Source organism: Epinephelus moara, chromosome 18, assembly GCF_006386435.1.
Source record: "Epinephelus moara isolate mb chromosome 18, YSFRI_EMoa_1.0, whole genome shotgun sequence".
NCBI lineage: Eukaryota > Metazoa > Chordata > Actinopteri > Perciformes > Serranidae > Epinephelus > Epinephelus moara.
The window spans coordinates 26,145,430-26,160,661 of record NC_065523.1 but is presented as its reverse complement, the minus strand read 5'-3'; the positions used below and the strand labels follow the sequence as shown (position 1 = coordinate 26,160,661).

The following is a 15,232-nucleotide window of genomic DNA, read 5'->3' as shown; positions in this document are numbered from 1 at the left end:
TGAAATGTTGTTGAAAACAAAGATCGATATAAAGGCAAATTTACATCTGTTGTATTTGAGTGTTTGCACAAGGCTGCTTGTACTGTATGTTGTTTGAATGAATGTTTAGTGTGTGAGGTGAAAATACGAGAGCTCGTGATTACAGCGGAGGAACCTCCGCCTTGTGTTTCTTTTTCAATTCAGTATACTTTTGTTGTTGTTTTAATTTTTTTTTCTTTTTGCTTGTCAAAAATATATTCTGATGTTAATTGTTACTAGCCTCTAGCGTTGCACTGAGTGTCGGCCTCACCCCTCATCCAGCTAAACGAACAACATGATACAAGTACTGAGGGGAGACGGGGACAGTTCATGTGTAAATGTTTACTCAAGGACTAAAAATAAGTGTGTTTTTAAAAATGTAATGTTTATCTACCTTAGTGGCTTTCATTGTGGAATAATCCAAGAAAGTATGGATCATAATTGAGTATTGCACCATTTTTCGGACTATAAACCTGAAAAAAAACAAGAAAACCTGAAAAAAAAATCACATATGTATACAAAAAAAATGCAGCAAAAAAAGTATTTTGCAGACCTGTGGCCATAGATTGGGGTAGAAGGACTTCAGCTCTCCCAAATCTGAGCAACAGAGAGAGTGAAGGACAAGACATCAGACTGAGCCTTGGCTTCTAGGGCTCACTTCAGAGGTGCCTACCTTTTTGGTTTGTTAGCTTTCGTTCTGTTTTCACTTATGTTCAATTCACTCATGTTGTCATTTGTTTTCCTGCAAGGCCACTGACAGTTTACAAACACTTTGTTTATTTCTGGAGTTCAAAAAAAATCAGCAACACAAAGGAATTAAACCATGGGAATGTTGGAAAAAGATTAAAAAAAAAAAAAGGACAAATGCTTCCATTTTTAAAAAACAAAACAAAAACGTGCAACACTTCAAAGAATGAAGATTTCTTGTGCTACTTTCAGAACTCTGGGATTGAACAGTGTTGTCTTGTTCTGTTTAACCTTTCTTTGTTCTGTGTTAATGTTGATTTCATGGACTATCTGAAGCCTGTATGTTTTATGTTGATCATATATATTTTTTCCTTTATATAAAAAAACCAGAAAAAAAGGATAAGAAAAAAAAAAGACATAATTGCTCACTATCTTGCACACACACGAAAAAGTGGATCTTGTCTCAGGAAGGCCAGGGTTCCAGAGTACCAACTCCACGCCATTTTAATGTACATTTTTATGATGAGTTAAAAAAAAAGAAAAAGACAAAAAAAGGATGATTTAAAAGAAACAATTCTAAGCACTGAAAGTTATGGATTTCAGAAGAAGAGAAAATACCTTTTGTTTCTAAATCCGTAGCAGTTACATAATAACCAAATAATGGACTTTAAATGAAAATGGAGTGCTTTATATATAAATCTATATATTAAAATTGCTTTACATTTAAAAACAAAAAAAAGGTCAATGATTTTGATTGTTAAAAAAAAAGAAAGACAGTGAATAACATGCAAAATGCTGTATGTTTAAATCTTTATTGTGTTTTCTTAATGAGGTCCCGTCCTGACTGAATCAGGAACATTGTGCATTACTCTTTCTTTCCTCTTTCTCTCTTTCTCTCTCTCATTCTCCCACAGCGGGTATTATTACTAGATGAATCAGACTTTTGTGGAGCATTTTTCACACTTTGGAGGATGTTTGTAAAACATGAGCTGGTTGTAAAGGATCATGAAACTATGCACAAGTGTTTGGGGGGAGGGGGTGGAAGATGGGGATTTTATGGCCTACTTCTAAGTGGCTGATCTATTGCAGGGGTTTTTGGGATCCAATGTGTTTTTTTTTTTGTTTTGTTTTTTTGTTTTTTAAGGGGGTGCGGGAGGGCGGAGAGGTGAGCCCTCCGCCTCCAGCTTCCTTCGCCATGCTGTGTATTCCTAAAAACCAATGAGCGTCTCACTCTTTAGCACTGTGGGATTCTAGCCTGTCACCCTCAAGGGTTTTTTCTCAGTTGTTAAAGTTTTGTTTTGAGGGCGGGGTGGGAGTTATGGGATTAGGGCTGCTTTGTTTTTTCTTTCTTTTGCCTTTTTTTTGTTTGTTTTTGAAATATTAAGTAAAAATGTCTGTACTGAGATTTAATGAAAAGTCAGTGGCTTGTAATGTTTTATTTTTTCTCTCTGTATATCTCTTTCTCCTCATAGAATGTGATTGTTAAATGACATGCACCGAAACAAATGTTTTCATGAACTATGGAGCTTCTTTCAAATATTAATAAAATAGCATTTTTTTCTTGGCTGTAAAAAAAAAAAAAAAAAGTGCCATTTGGTGTTTGTCTTTGCGCCTCCGCTCGGCTCCACCAAACTGAGATCTTTCTCATTTCCTGGCCAAGAAGTCACCTCTCTCTTTCATATCGTATCTCTGCGGCAGAGCTGGTGTCATTTCCTGTAAAATGTTTGCTGCACCATTAGTGCGATGCCAGAAGTCACGTCAGGCTCTGAGGGCGAGCTGTCTGGGACAGGCGTAGTAGTTGTCCTGTGGCTGTCGGATGTTGGGGTTGGCATACACGGGGAAGTTGACTTCCTCCAGGTGTGAGGGGGCCTCTGGGCTATTTTGAGGGATTCCAGCGCTCTGCTGCTTCCTGGTCATTTCCTCATAGATAGGAGCAGGCGGTGGTGGTCTGTGACGACGCCTTGCCTTCACCTGCAACACATTATTTCTTACTATTATTTAGATACCATTTTATGCTCAGTATGGAGTATTAACAAGCTTCTGCACTTGCACTTGCACTTCCAATATGCATTTGTTTCTTTTCAATTTCTTTTATTAGTCGATTGTTGTCTCAATTAATCGATTTATGTTTTAGTCTATAAGTCTTAAGCATGGATCCAGGGACCCACACGGGTCCTTGAAGGAGCTCCAGGGGTCCTTAGAAAATGAGGAATAGTTTATTTTCACTGCAGTATTCTCTACAGAAGTGAGCCCAGTGTGAGTAAGAGTCGTGAAAGTAACTATTGTGGATATAGGTTTCTCTTCCTCCACAGTTATCTCCTCAACTGTAGCTGACAACTGTAGAATTCTGGTCTCAATTATTCAGATGGAGGTCCCTGCAGCTAAATCTTCTCAAATAGGGGTCTGTGACCAAATGTGCATCAATTTAAGGGTATTTGACACAAAAAGGTTGAGAGGTCTATAAAATGTCAGGAAATTGTGAAAAAATGTGCATCACAGAAATCTTGAAAAGTTGTTTTGGCCGACCAACAAATGTATACACTTTACAGTGATTAAAAAATTAAGATTACCATCAAGTATTTACATTTGAAAAGCTCGAACCAGAATTTTTTTGTCATCTTTGCTTAAAAAAAAAAGACCTAAATGATTAATGAATTGACACAGATTAGCTTTCTGTCAGTGTTTGAGTGTTTAATAGATTAATGCCACTTGATTTATTCCTGCAGAGCAGCGAATTCGTGCATTCAGACAAGAAAAGACACACACATTAAACTGATCAAAATAAAAAATGTATCAACCGCTCTTTTAAGTCAACCCTGCGACACTGAGAAAGAGGATTTTTATCCTTAAATTCTGCTGCATAACTTTATTATTACTCTAAAAAAATGACGAGGGAAAAAAACGAAATAAGAAAAAGGAAAAATAATCTGTAGGCTGGATGTCACGATGAATTCTAAACATGTTTTGTGGTCTCTGGCGGTGATTTGAAATCCTGTTCTTAGTAAACAGATGTAAAGTTACATATATGTACACCAAACAGCAAAGTAAAGCATTGTTGAGGCTCAGTCAGCAGAACAAAACACAATACAGGGACTGGACAGAATAATAGAAACACTTTACAAGATGTTCTGATTGACATCAACTTTTGAGGCTGATGTTTTTTACAGTTAAACACACATCACACTATGGGGCTTGTTCAGTTTTCTTTTTGAATATTATATATTGGTATGAGCAATTTTCCCTTCGAGATTTGGTTTAATGTCACAGATTTTGTGACTCATGCACCAACAGTCCCAGCAATAATTATTACGCCTCTTTTTTACAGAAGTTGCCTTGAAAACCTGCGCACTCAAACAGATGTTTGTCAGGCCTCTGTTAAAGCTGACATATTAATTGGTGTTGAGCTCTAAAATGACTCACTTGTGTAGACGTCTTTGTCTTTTTGATTTGCAGCAGTTGCCTGAAAAACGACTGCGTCAGAAATACTGCAACATAAACTGACAAACATCTTCTGCGTAAATACTCACACATTTGTCCGTGGCCAGCCAGCTGAGCGTGAGCAGAAGAAATCCTGCTGCTGTGAAGATGGTGAACAGCACAGGAGGGTAGCTGGGAGAGCACTGGCACGGCCTCCCTGCACCACAAACAGCAACATGCATTAAAATCTGCTCAACATTACTTGGGTTTAGCTGCAGCAAAGTGTACTGTGAGGTGTTTTAACTACACACCTGTTCCTTCAACCAACAAAAAGACCTTTTGAGCGCAGATGGCGATCCTATCCGAGTTGTTCTCTTTGTAGCTCAGCTCCCACATGTAGATTCCTGTGTCACTGCGCTGTAAATGGGACATGGTCACATTGAGGTGCAGGGAGTCCAGACCTCCACGGAACTGCAGACGCTTCCTGTGCTCTGGGTCGACCCTGAGTTTGTCACCCTCTGCCATGGACAGCAGGGTCGTCTGGTTCTGGCTGCTGCGATGGTACAGATGGAGGCTCATCAGGCTGCCGTGTTCCAGCTGAGGGGAACAGGAGAGCTCCAGTGACTGGTTCTCCATCAGCTGCCTGAAGATCAACTCTGCGTAGGCTGGAGGAGAAATAAAATCAGGTAATGGCTATCCTTAGTCATGCTAGCAGCGTTGTGCTATTGATGGCAGCGTCAATCTGTCCACTTAGGTCCAGACTGAAATATCCTCACAACTATTGGACGGATTGCCTTGACATTTTGTACAGATATCCTCGTCCTCAGAGGATGAACCCTATTGGCTTAGGTTACCCTTAAAGGAATACTGTACTGCTTTTTCTTGCATGCCTCCATGGTGAACGAAGAATCCAAAAACTGAGAAAATTGTCATTGCTTGACCGCATTTAAAAACAAAACTATATCAAAGTATACATTTGCAAACTCTCACAGAAGTTGTGCAGTATAACCTAAGTCTCATTTATCCAGTCGTATGCACAATACTTCTCAAACAGCCTTTTCTGACAGGGAACTGTAATGAAAGTGAAACTTATCCATGCTCTCTTCAAAGCAGGACTCCACTGACAAAAACAATAATTTTACCACACTGAACATGGGAGCTGCTGGTCTACCACTGCCTCCATCAGTTAGTTTGTTTGTGTTGTGAGAGACTTTGGTGTTTACAGGGTTAGATAAGAGCCCAGAACGAGCTCATCAAAAGCCCACTCCTCTTCACATCCAGATCCTCACCTCCCTCTTCATCTCATCTCCTCAATACCATTACCACCACCACCAGCGTCAAGACTCCATGGGGGGGATTTTTTCCTCTAGCACTGTTCAGGCTTTGTGCAACCACCACAAAGGAAGTTGTTGGGTTCAAACCCACAACCTTCTTGCTGTGACACAAAACTGTGGCTTATGACTAATAAGCAAACCGTATTTGTTTGTGAAGATTTAAAAGCAACCACATAGATATATAATAGATTTAAATGTAGTATAAGAAGTGGAAATATTAGCATGCTAACACCCCAAACTATGATGGCCTCCGTCCATCCTTCTGCAGACTCTCATCCATGCATTCATCACTCGACTACTGCAACAGTCTCCTCTACGGTGTTTCAGCCAAAACACTCAAGAAACCACAGTATATCCAGAACTCAGCTGCTCGTCTTCTCACACACTCCCACACCCCTCCTTCATAACCTCCACTGGCACTCTATCTTCCAGTGTAACCACTTCAAACTCCTCAAAGCCTTTTGCTGCTCCCACCCTCTGGACCTCACTCCCTAAAGACATCAGAGACTCCCCTAACTCTCCACCTTCAAGAAAACCCTTAAAACACACCTTTTCAAAACTGCCTATGACCTTTAAAGTCAGTGTACTTTGCCTTTTCTGGACCATTTCCCTCACTACCTCCCTGTGGTTGCTGTTGTTGTTCTCTGCGAAGCGTCTTTGAGTATCCTGAAAAGCTTTTAGCTTTTGCACCACAGTGCCACAGTACATCCACACAGTGCTGCGGGCATGGCTGTAACCAAAGCCACACAGCTGTGGTCTCATATACTTCCCAGTAAATAAAAACACTGTATATAAGAAGCCACAAAGTTAAATTTTCACAAGTAAAATGTGAATTTCTCTTACCTTCAAAGAGCTGAATGAAAATAAGAATGCATGCCAAGCTCATCTCCATGGCCCTTTCAGTTAGAAATGCACTCAGATATACTGAAGCAAAGTCATATTCTACTCCTCCTATTTCCTTCAGTCACTTGTGAGACTTTGTGGACAGCCTCACTGTATTTATTGTTCTTCACCTCTGAGCAGGAAGCGGACTTCAAAGCAAGAAGTGCCGTTGAGCATCTGCGGTCGGTCTTGTGTTTATCAGACTCTGGGTGTTAAGCATCAGACAGTGGACACCCCTTAAGTATTAACCGACACAAAAATCGAAAATTAAACTCTCCACAAAAGTTTGATTATTATAAATATTGATCCATCCAAAGTTGAGCTTTGTCACATAGTGATAGTGAGCAGAACTGTGCACAATATCTGAGTTGTAACTGTCTGCTTTCAGTACTCAGGTTATGAAATTATTGAGCAAGAAAAGAGGATGTAAGAATATGACTTTCATGCCTTAATACCGGATATGTCTGGTGTGTGTATAAGATCAGCCTGAAAATGCAGCTCAGACACAGTCAGGAGGACACTCAGCAGCAGCAGCAGCAGCAGCAGCAGCAGCAGAGGGGTTGTTGTTAGTTGTTGATATTCAGTGATTTCACATCAACCACAATAACTAGCAGCTGCGGTCCAGCAGAAGTGGTTTTGGTGTCCTGTGAGCGTGCACACTATGCCTGCAAGAAATCTATCTTTGCAAAGCTTATAATTAGGCTTGGGCGGTATCTATTTTTTCATTCCTACCTGATATTTTACCAGAGTATACAGTATATGATGTTGTTATTTGTGGAAAAAAAGAAACAGCAACAACAACAACCAAGTAAGCTGAGACTCTGTAGCACCTTCCGGAGCTCAAAAGCTCAAACTGGCTGTAGAGGGGATGGGAGTATTCTGCCTGCATAATCTAACACTATATCTTTAAACTTTTTCGATTCAGTTCTGTGGTGGGGTTTTGTCCAGCTGCAACAACATGGTGACAACTGGTTGTGTTTTCACCTTGTGAGTCTGTGTGTGTGGGTGGGTGGGTGGGTGTCATCATGGCAAAATGTGCCCCTGGAGACACGTACTGTGGCGGTTACTAACACAGAAGCTATTTTGAGTACTCTGGCAGGTGTTTTTATGTCTGTCTGTCTGTCTGTGGAAAGATTTAGTCACCATGATAGTGTCACAATCTCGCAAGATGCACAAACTTTACAGGTGTGCAGCTGAGATCAAAATAAAAGCCGAGCAGGGGCACGTGGAGTAAGGAGACATGTATAGCTGCAGACGCGTTCTGTTTGTAGCATACATGACATGCCCCTACAAACAGCGCCCACATCTAGTACAAGACAAACTACAAACTACTACAATCCACTTTACAATTAGTAATACATGAAGATGTGATTCACATAATAAGTAACAAGATGTAGCCCTTACTATTACCCTAAACTTAACCGTAACAGCCTCTCTTTTACTGTTATACTTCACAGCTAGCTAATCGCTAACTTAGCAATTTTGTCGGGATGTCCGCTTCCAGGCCAAGAAGTCAACATGGCTGATTGTGGACTGACTTGTAGATGATGGGCAGGCCACGTAGCTGCTCCAGCTGCAGTTATACCTACTTGGGAGTAAGGGGCAGCAGGGAAGGGACCTTTGACCCCTCACTTTACACCCCTGCCCTGCATTAGTTGCAGATCCCTGTACCGCAGCTGGAGTGATCTAATCGCAGGATGGTCTCTAGTTTGAAAAATGAAAAAGAAATAGAAATAAAAACAATAGACAAGTTCTTAATTAAGCAAATATGTTTCATTTAAAGACAAAAACTAAAAACAATTAGATTAAGGCCAGCGCTGGCCCGTGGCCTAGGCAGTATAGGCGAATGCTATGGGTGCCGTCATCCATCGCGGGTGCCACAAATGGGGAAGAAAAAAAACCTAAATTATTTATTTTTTTACTAAAACTAATACTTCTATTATTTTGACATATTACATAAGACCACAACAACATAACTACATAGCAAAGCCTACCAAATAATAAAGCCTTTTTTTTCTGGGTTCCTGCTGCCTACCTCCCCACCTCGCTACACTTTACCTGCTCTCTGGGGGAAACAGGTGAGTTATCCGATGTCACGTGAACCCCAGAAACACGCTGTATCGTTATCATGTCAAAACGAGGGGGGTAGGGATTGTTTTAAGTTGTTATAGTGACATCACTCATCAGTGGGGTCATATGAGAACTCAGTTTTGACCTATTCTTACCCTTATTTTTCTTATGAAGCAGAAGAATACAACCGTACACTATTCCAAGTTTTTCTCTTTCAGAGAACCAAGACTAAAGCTGGCTTCACACTTCATTTAAACACGGCAGAAACAAAATAAAACTCAACATTGTCTTAGTGAGCGTTGTTAGTCATCTAGTTAGTGTTTCTAGTGATTGCTCTAACAATCAACAGCTCTGGTTTGGCTGAAAAACCCTTAATTCACCGAGTTTAAATAGAGATGTCTGTTCTATACTCATTCTATTTCTATAGATGGAGCTTATATTGTAGTTCACAGAAACAGGATTTTGCTACATATGATACATGGATCCCAGTATTTTCAGATAATACCAACGTTCCTTTTAATTTTAAAGTGATTAAAAGATAAGATGTTCTTTCACGTAAATTATGTGAAAGCCCTTTGTATTTATATTTGAACCCCATGACTGCTTTTTCTTTACATTTTAATGCACATATGTTTCCAAAGAAAAAAGCTAGGAAGCAAATATCTGTGTGTTTTCAAACATAAGTTGAAATCCCCCTAAATCTCACATGGATCGGACTTTTGCCTTGAGTGTCAGAGTGTGGAACCAATCAGAAGTTGATTGGTCTCAGGTGTGCAGTGCTGCTCTGATGAGGCTGACTGGAAGTTTAAAATGCTCCACTGCTCAGACTGGTGTGCTGCTGAGTGGGTCAGACAGGAGGAGTGTTTGCATTCTGCACCAGTCTGCTGTTTTAATATTCATGGAGCTGTTGTGTTTTTGGCTGAACCTCCTTCTTGGACTGTGTGTCAGATCCTCTTTTGCTCTTCCATCCACACATTACACACAGCATGCGTCGTTTCAAAGTCCTCAGATCACAGAGAGCTCCAAACACCCTGAGCAACAAAAGGTTGCGGCTGAGGAGCGAGAGCAGGTGAATACGGTCAGGGTGACCTGCCATCCGGACTCGTTGGAGATTGTCATCAAAGCCGACATGTTTGGAGTTGGAGCGCCTGTTAATGGTGATGAGTTACGCCTTGGAGTGGAGTACAATGATTATTGTAGGCCTACAACGTCTTCAGGAGATGAGTACAGAATCATTGTGGGACTTGTGGACTGTGGCACCAAACACTGGGTAAGATTATTGCAATGCAGGCATTTATTTTACATTATAACTTCCAGTTCTGAGCAAACGCTCTCCTCTACTCTCCACAGATGACTGAGGACTCTCTGGTCTATACAAACCTCCTCATATACTCTCCTGTGGTCTCTCCAGAAGGGGTGGTTCGGATGGATGAGGCTGTAATTCCAATTGAGTGTCATTACGAAAGGTCTGCCTTTTTAATATAAACTTTCCTAAAGATCTCTGGATGATGCATCACTTTCTAAAATGCTTGTTTTCTGTTTTTTAGGAAGTACAGCTTGTCCAGTTCTTCACTCATGCCTACATGGATCCCCTTCACGTCCACCCAGTCTGCAGTGGAAACCTTGGACTTTAATTTGAGAATCATGACAAGTGGGTTTGTTCACTTCTCTTGTTGTGATTTGTCTTTATTTGCTTTTACTATCTCCCCCCCCCCTTTTCTGCAGATGACTGGCTGTATGAAAGAAGCTCTAATGTGTATCACCTTGGTGAGCCCATCAGCATCGAAGCCTCAGTCAGAGTTGGAAACCACATGGGGCTCCGAGTGTTTCTGAGCAGCTGTGTGGCGACACTTAACCCAGACATTTACTCTGTTCCCAGATACGTCTTCATTGAAAATGGGTAAGCACTTGAAAGCTGCAACTTGATGATAAATGATTGACTTTTTTTACATGTTGGTTTGTTTACAGGAGTTGAGATATTGCTGCATATGTTTAAAAAAGTGCATTTTGTGTCTCCAATGGGAGCTGTGTTGAAACTGAAATTGCCTCATGTGATGTCACTTGAGTTGGCATTTGAGACCTGGCCCCCAGGAAAGCAGCTCAGCCGCTTCCAATTTTTCCCACTGCCCGCTTGTGGTATTGCGGCAAAAAAATCCCCTGTGGCACAAAAACCATTTTCCCCATTGTAAAATACGTCTGTAACACTGACAGGACACCCGAAACTGCAAATAAGGTCAGTTCTGACTTTTTCTTCAGGAATTTTTGATCCGTGGTTTGTTTTATATTTGTAAAACTTTCCTTGAGCCAAGATTTAAAAAAATAAAAATAAAAAATCTGACATTACCACATAATGTCTGTAAGCCGAGCGGTAACTCGTAGGCGGCGCCAGCAGGAGAAACACCACTGCACATTCAGTGGGCTGCATACCACTGAGGTAAACCTGGAAGCTAGAAAGTTTGTTTTTGGCACATGCACCAAGCGAGCAACTCCATTGGCATGGATAGGCGCCATCTTGCCGTTCGGTATCTTGGTATTACTATAGATCTATGGTTGGGGCTTAAGACTAGTTTGACAATAAGAAATTTGGGTGGCGGGAATTAAGATTTTAAATGTTTGCAGGATATTAACCAAACTGTAACGTCACTTGTTAAACCTTAAGGCAGGTCTTTGTCAGTCCTCACATAAAACCTAAAAGACTAACGGAACTGTTTGGGCAATTTAAGGGTGCAGGACAAACGCCATTGACAAACAAAATGTGTGTCAGTTCGCGCTCATATGAACTAACAAGCTAGTTTTATAAATTAATGTTCAAATAAATACATTTATTTGAAAGATTGCTTAGTCACAACCATTAAATTCCGCAGGAGTCAGAGGCTGCACAGATGAGTTACTCTGCTAAGCTAGGCTAGTTACTCTTTAGCCTGACAAGTTTATATGATACGGTTTGGCTGCTGCCTTATTTATGTTACAAACTAAGATGTTGGAGCATCAAAATGGTAGGAAACTGGGGAGAAAGTGGGCATATGCAATTTTTTTAAAATCCTGTTCTAGTTATTTTCTAGACTTCAATATTTCTCCCAGTCCAGAAATTACATGTTTCTGTTACATCATTTATATAGTAAAACAAACAGCACAACAAAGTCAGCTCCTGGTCTTAATTCTGAGCAAATACACAGTTGACTGCATTTTAAATTTGATGGGCAATAGGCCACCAGTAGCATAACGCCCACATTTCTGTCTTGAACTGTCGTCAAAATGGTGCCTACTCTACCCAGAATCCAATTTTACTGCCAAGGGAAAAGGCCTGCAATAATATGGATGATATCTCTACATCAATTTTGATCCCTTATACTGGAGTGTATTGCTTAATTGTTACACCATAAGGCATGTACAAAAGTAGTTGTGTTTTTTTCTCCCCTTCAGGTGCTTGGTTGACTCCCAGCTTCCAGGTTCAAGGTCACACTTCCTAACCAGGTCACAGGATGACAAGCTCCAGTTGGTCATTGATGCCTTTAGGTTTCATAATGAGGACAGAGGAGAGGTGAGACTGTCCGTCACTATACTCTTACACTGGCTTAAAGGGGATACTTTGCTGATTGGCAACCAGCTTTGTATAATGTTTGTGTAAATATCCATCTTATCATAGCCCAGATCTCACTGTTCATCTCTCAAAGAAGACCATCTTTCTGGCAGTGAAATACTAAAGTCATAACTGCACATTTGGTTTTGGTTTTTTTTACAGCTCTACATCACCTGCCACCTGAATGCTGTACCAGTAAATGATGCAGAGGCACTAAATAAGGCGTGCACTTTTGTAAATGGAAGGCAAGTGACATCCAGTCTGAATTTAAAATCAAATTACACAAAGGGTAAATGAAGAAGTGTGTGCTGAATGCTTTTACTGCTCTTCAGATGGCGGTCCGCTGATGGTAACGAATACTTATGTGGGTATTGTCAAAGCCAAAACCAAAATGAAATTGGCCAACCCAGCGGTAAACCGAGCAGCCCTGGCAAGTTTGCTCCTCGTGGGTTTGGGAAGCCAGATGAGCCTGAAGCCCTCTGGAGGAGCGCACTGAAGACCAATACAGGTAAGGTCACTTACAGAAACTGGACATCTTATGATAAATGGGTATCATGGAATAACGGCTGAGCTTGGTCGCAGATGGTGTCACTGTAAAGATGTATTGTGCTTGTCTGTTAGTGTGGGAAAAGGAGGCAAGCGTGGGTCCAATGATGGTCTTGCCAGGCATGCAGAAAAGCGGGCCTATACCTGTGGAAGACCTCCCTCCTGTTCTCAAGAAAATCAGCACACCTGCACTGTATGGCAGTCAGTGGAGGAGTGGGGTGAACAACAGAAGAGTTGGTAAGAGTTAAACACTAACTATTTAATGGATTTCAATGTGGGCCTGTTACTTTTTTCCCCCTCATGTAAAAATACTGGCCTGGGACTTGTATTAGATTTTTGTCATTTATATTGTGTGTCAAAATTTGCCATAAGGAACAAAGTACATGTGGAAGAAATAAGTCAATTGGAGAAATAAATGCTAAATTGTCTTTCTATCCTAGATGAGAGGAAAGAGCTGCTCCCTGATTCACCATCTACACCAGACCAGGTGGAGGTTCAGACATCTCAACTGGACAAACGTGTTGAAAGCGGAACAGACCTAACAGGTAACGTGTGAAACGCTCAAGTTTTTACATCAAACGTCAAGTCATGGCTGCATTCAAATTCTTCATCTAATTACAGATGGCGATGCTGAGAGAGTTGCTCCACATCTAGAAAAAGTATCTCCTGAGCTCAGCTTGAAAACAAAGGCAGCAGTGTTGGACAATAACGGCACAGTGGCCATCAGTGACGTCAGCCCCACTGATCCGTCTCCTGTGGATGTGACCACACCGTCAAATGCAACAGATTCTGACCTTTCAGAAGATGACCCAAAGAGATAATAAACAATTAAATGTTTATTTGCTTTTGACTCTTTAATGGTGCAGTGTGAGTACTAAAGTCGTGTTTCTTTTCTTTTTTCTATACTAATTCCTAGAATGGTTCACAATGACTTGTAATATGATTTATGAAACCACTGCCAACTTAAGAGAGATGGGCTTTTGTTTGGACATTATCAGATAGCAGTCTCTTTAGAAAAATATCCTGCTTATTAGTGAGTGAACCCCACTTTGTATTCAAAGCTCTCAGATATCAGGGTAGTGATGGAAATGTGAGAATTAAAAGAACCATGAGGTGCAGCTAAGGGAAACAAAGCAGAGGTGAACTTGACGATTCTACAGGAGATTCAAGACCGAAGAGGAAACGACTGCCTGCTGTATGATTAAGACAAACCAGAGAGTGGTAGTGATACATTTGGGTATTAAACTGAGTCAGGGGTTGCATTACATGGAAACCATTGAGGAATTTACAATTATTAATGTCCTATAAAATGAAGCACTGAAATTCCTGTGTTTTCTTGTGTCTTATGTGGTGAGACACTTGTTTTTTGAGTCACTGGGTCACATTACATGGAAATTGATTTAAAAAAAATAAATAAAATTTGATAAATATTGACAAGTGTCTTGTCATATCTGGTATTGATTTTGAATCACTGGGTCATATTACATGGAAGCTTTGGGGAAAAGAGATGTGAATTTTATTTTATTAAATCCTCAATTTACATAAAAATTATGTAAATTGGCACTAAAGCACTAAAATCCCATATAAATAGGTGTCCTGTTTGTCATATGTAGTGATACATTTAATATATTATATACAAAACCGAAAAAGCACTAAAATCCTACAGAAGATATGAAGAGGTGTGTTTCCAGTATTTTGATACATTTATTGATTGCATTGAAGCTATTGAGAATTTTTTTTTTCATAAAAACTATTTATTAAAAAAAATCNTAGTGATACATTTAATATATTTTATACAAAACCGAAAAAGCACTAAAATCCTACAGAAGATATGAAGAGGTGTTTCCAGTATTTTGATACATTTATTGATTGTATTGAAGCTATTGAGAATTTTTTTTTTCATAAAAACTATTTATTAAAAAAAATCCCATATGACAAGGTATTAAAACTTATATATTTTAAAAATACATTGAAGACAGTTATTGGGGAAAAAAATCATTTCCCATAGAAATATAGATAAGCACTAAGATCCAATATGAAGTAATGTGTCCTGTGTGTCTACTTCAGTGATACATTTTTGTATTATATTTGAGTTGGTAGGTCACGTTACATAGAAACTATTTAAAAAAAACTTTTGATAAAAACATGTATGCAAAATAAATTAATCACACACAAGTCATGAAGATAGGGATGCTACATGAGACCAGTTTTGTACATTTTGTAATCATCACTATTATTTTGGGGCACTGGGGGGGAAAAAAACAAGCAAAATTTCAAAGATTGTGTAAATGCAGTGGTAGTGGCAATATCCCATCTGTCTTTGCTCTTTAGGTAAAAAGGCAGTTTGGAAGATAGGGTCTCTTCCTGGGACACTGAACTTGTTAAACTCATAGAAACTTACATGCAATAAGAAATAAATACTTTAAGAAAATGTTGAAAATGTTGCCAACAATAAGAAAATATGGGGCAACATTCAAGTATTGATCCACGATTCAGCACATCTCTATTTCAGTAAGGAAGAAGCATAATGGTGGGTGTGAGCCAATCACACGCAGGTATCTCAGTGTGACTGCACCTTTAATTCCCCCACATCACCTAATGAGTAATTGCTTCCAGCTGTCCTCTCCATGTGATGTGATTGCTCTGAACTGGGAAGTATTTGAGATACTGGGAGGACTGTCTCAGGTGTTTGAATCCC

At 40.0% G+C, this 15,232-nt stretch overlaps 2 protein-coding genes across 2 annotated transcripts; one reads left to right on the top strand and one right to left on the bottom strand.

Moving 5' to 3' along the window:
* Positions 1 to 809: 809 nt before the first annotated feature.
* Positions 810 to 6,447, bottom strand: LOC126404893 (uncharacterized). Its single transcript, XM_050068289.1, has 4 exons — positions 6,300 to 6,447; positions 4,434 to 4,787; positions 4,233 to 4,339; positions 810 to 2,676 (listed from the first exon to the last, which is right to left on the bottom strand). Exons 1-4 carry the CDS (start codon positions 6,346 to 6,348, stop codon positions 2,464 to 2,466), a joined length of 723 nt encoding a protein of 240 aa, XP_049924246.1. The 5' UTR covers positions 6,349 to 6,447; the 3' UTR covers positions 810 to 2,463.
* A 2,696-nt stretch (positions 6,448 to 9,143) lies between these two features.
* On the top strand, positions 9,144 to 13,369 carry LOC126404892 (zona pellucida sperm-binding protein 3-like). The gene is made up of 10 exons (XM_050068288.1): positions 9,144 to 9,678; positions 9,759 to 9,874; positions 9,956 to 10,059; positions 10,134 to 10,308; positions 11,832 to 11,949; positions 12,151 to 12,233; positions 12,321 to 12,496; positions 12,610 to 12,771; positions 12,975 to 13,079; positions 13,156 to 13,369. Exons 1-10 carry the CDS (start codon positions 9,196 to 9,198, stop codon positions 13,353 to 13,355), a joined length of 1,722 nt encoding a protein of 573 aa, XP_049924245.1. The 5' UTR covers positions 9,144 to 9,195; the 3' UTR covers positions 13,356 to 13,369.
* Positions 13,370 to 15,232: the final 1,863 nt, after the last annotated feature.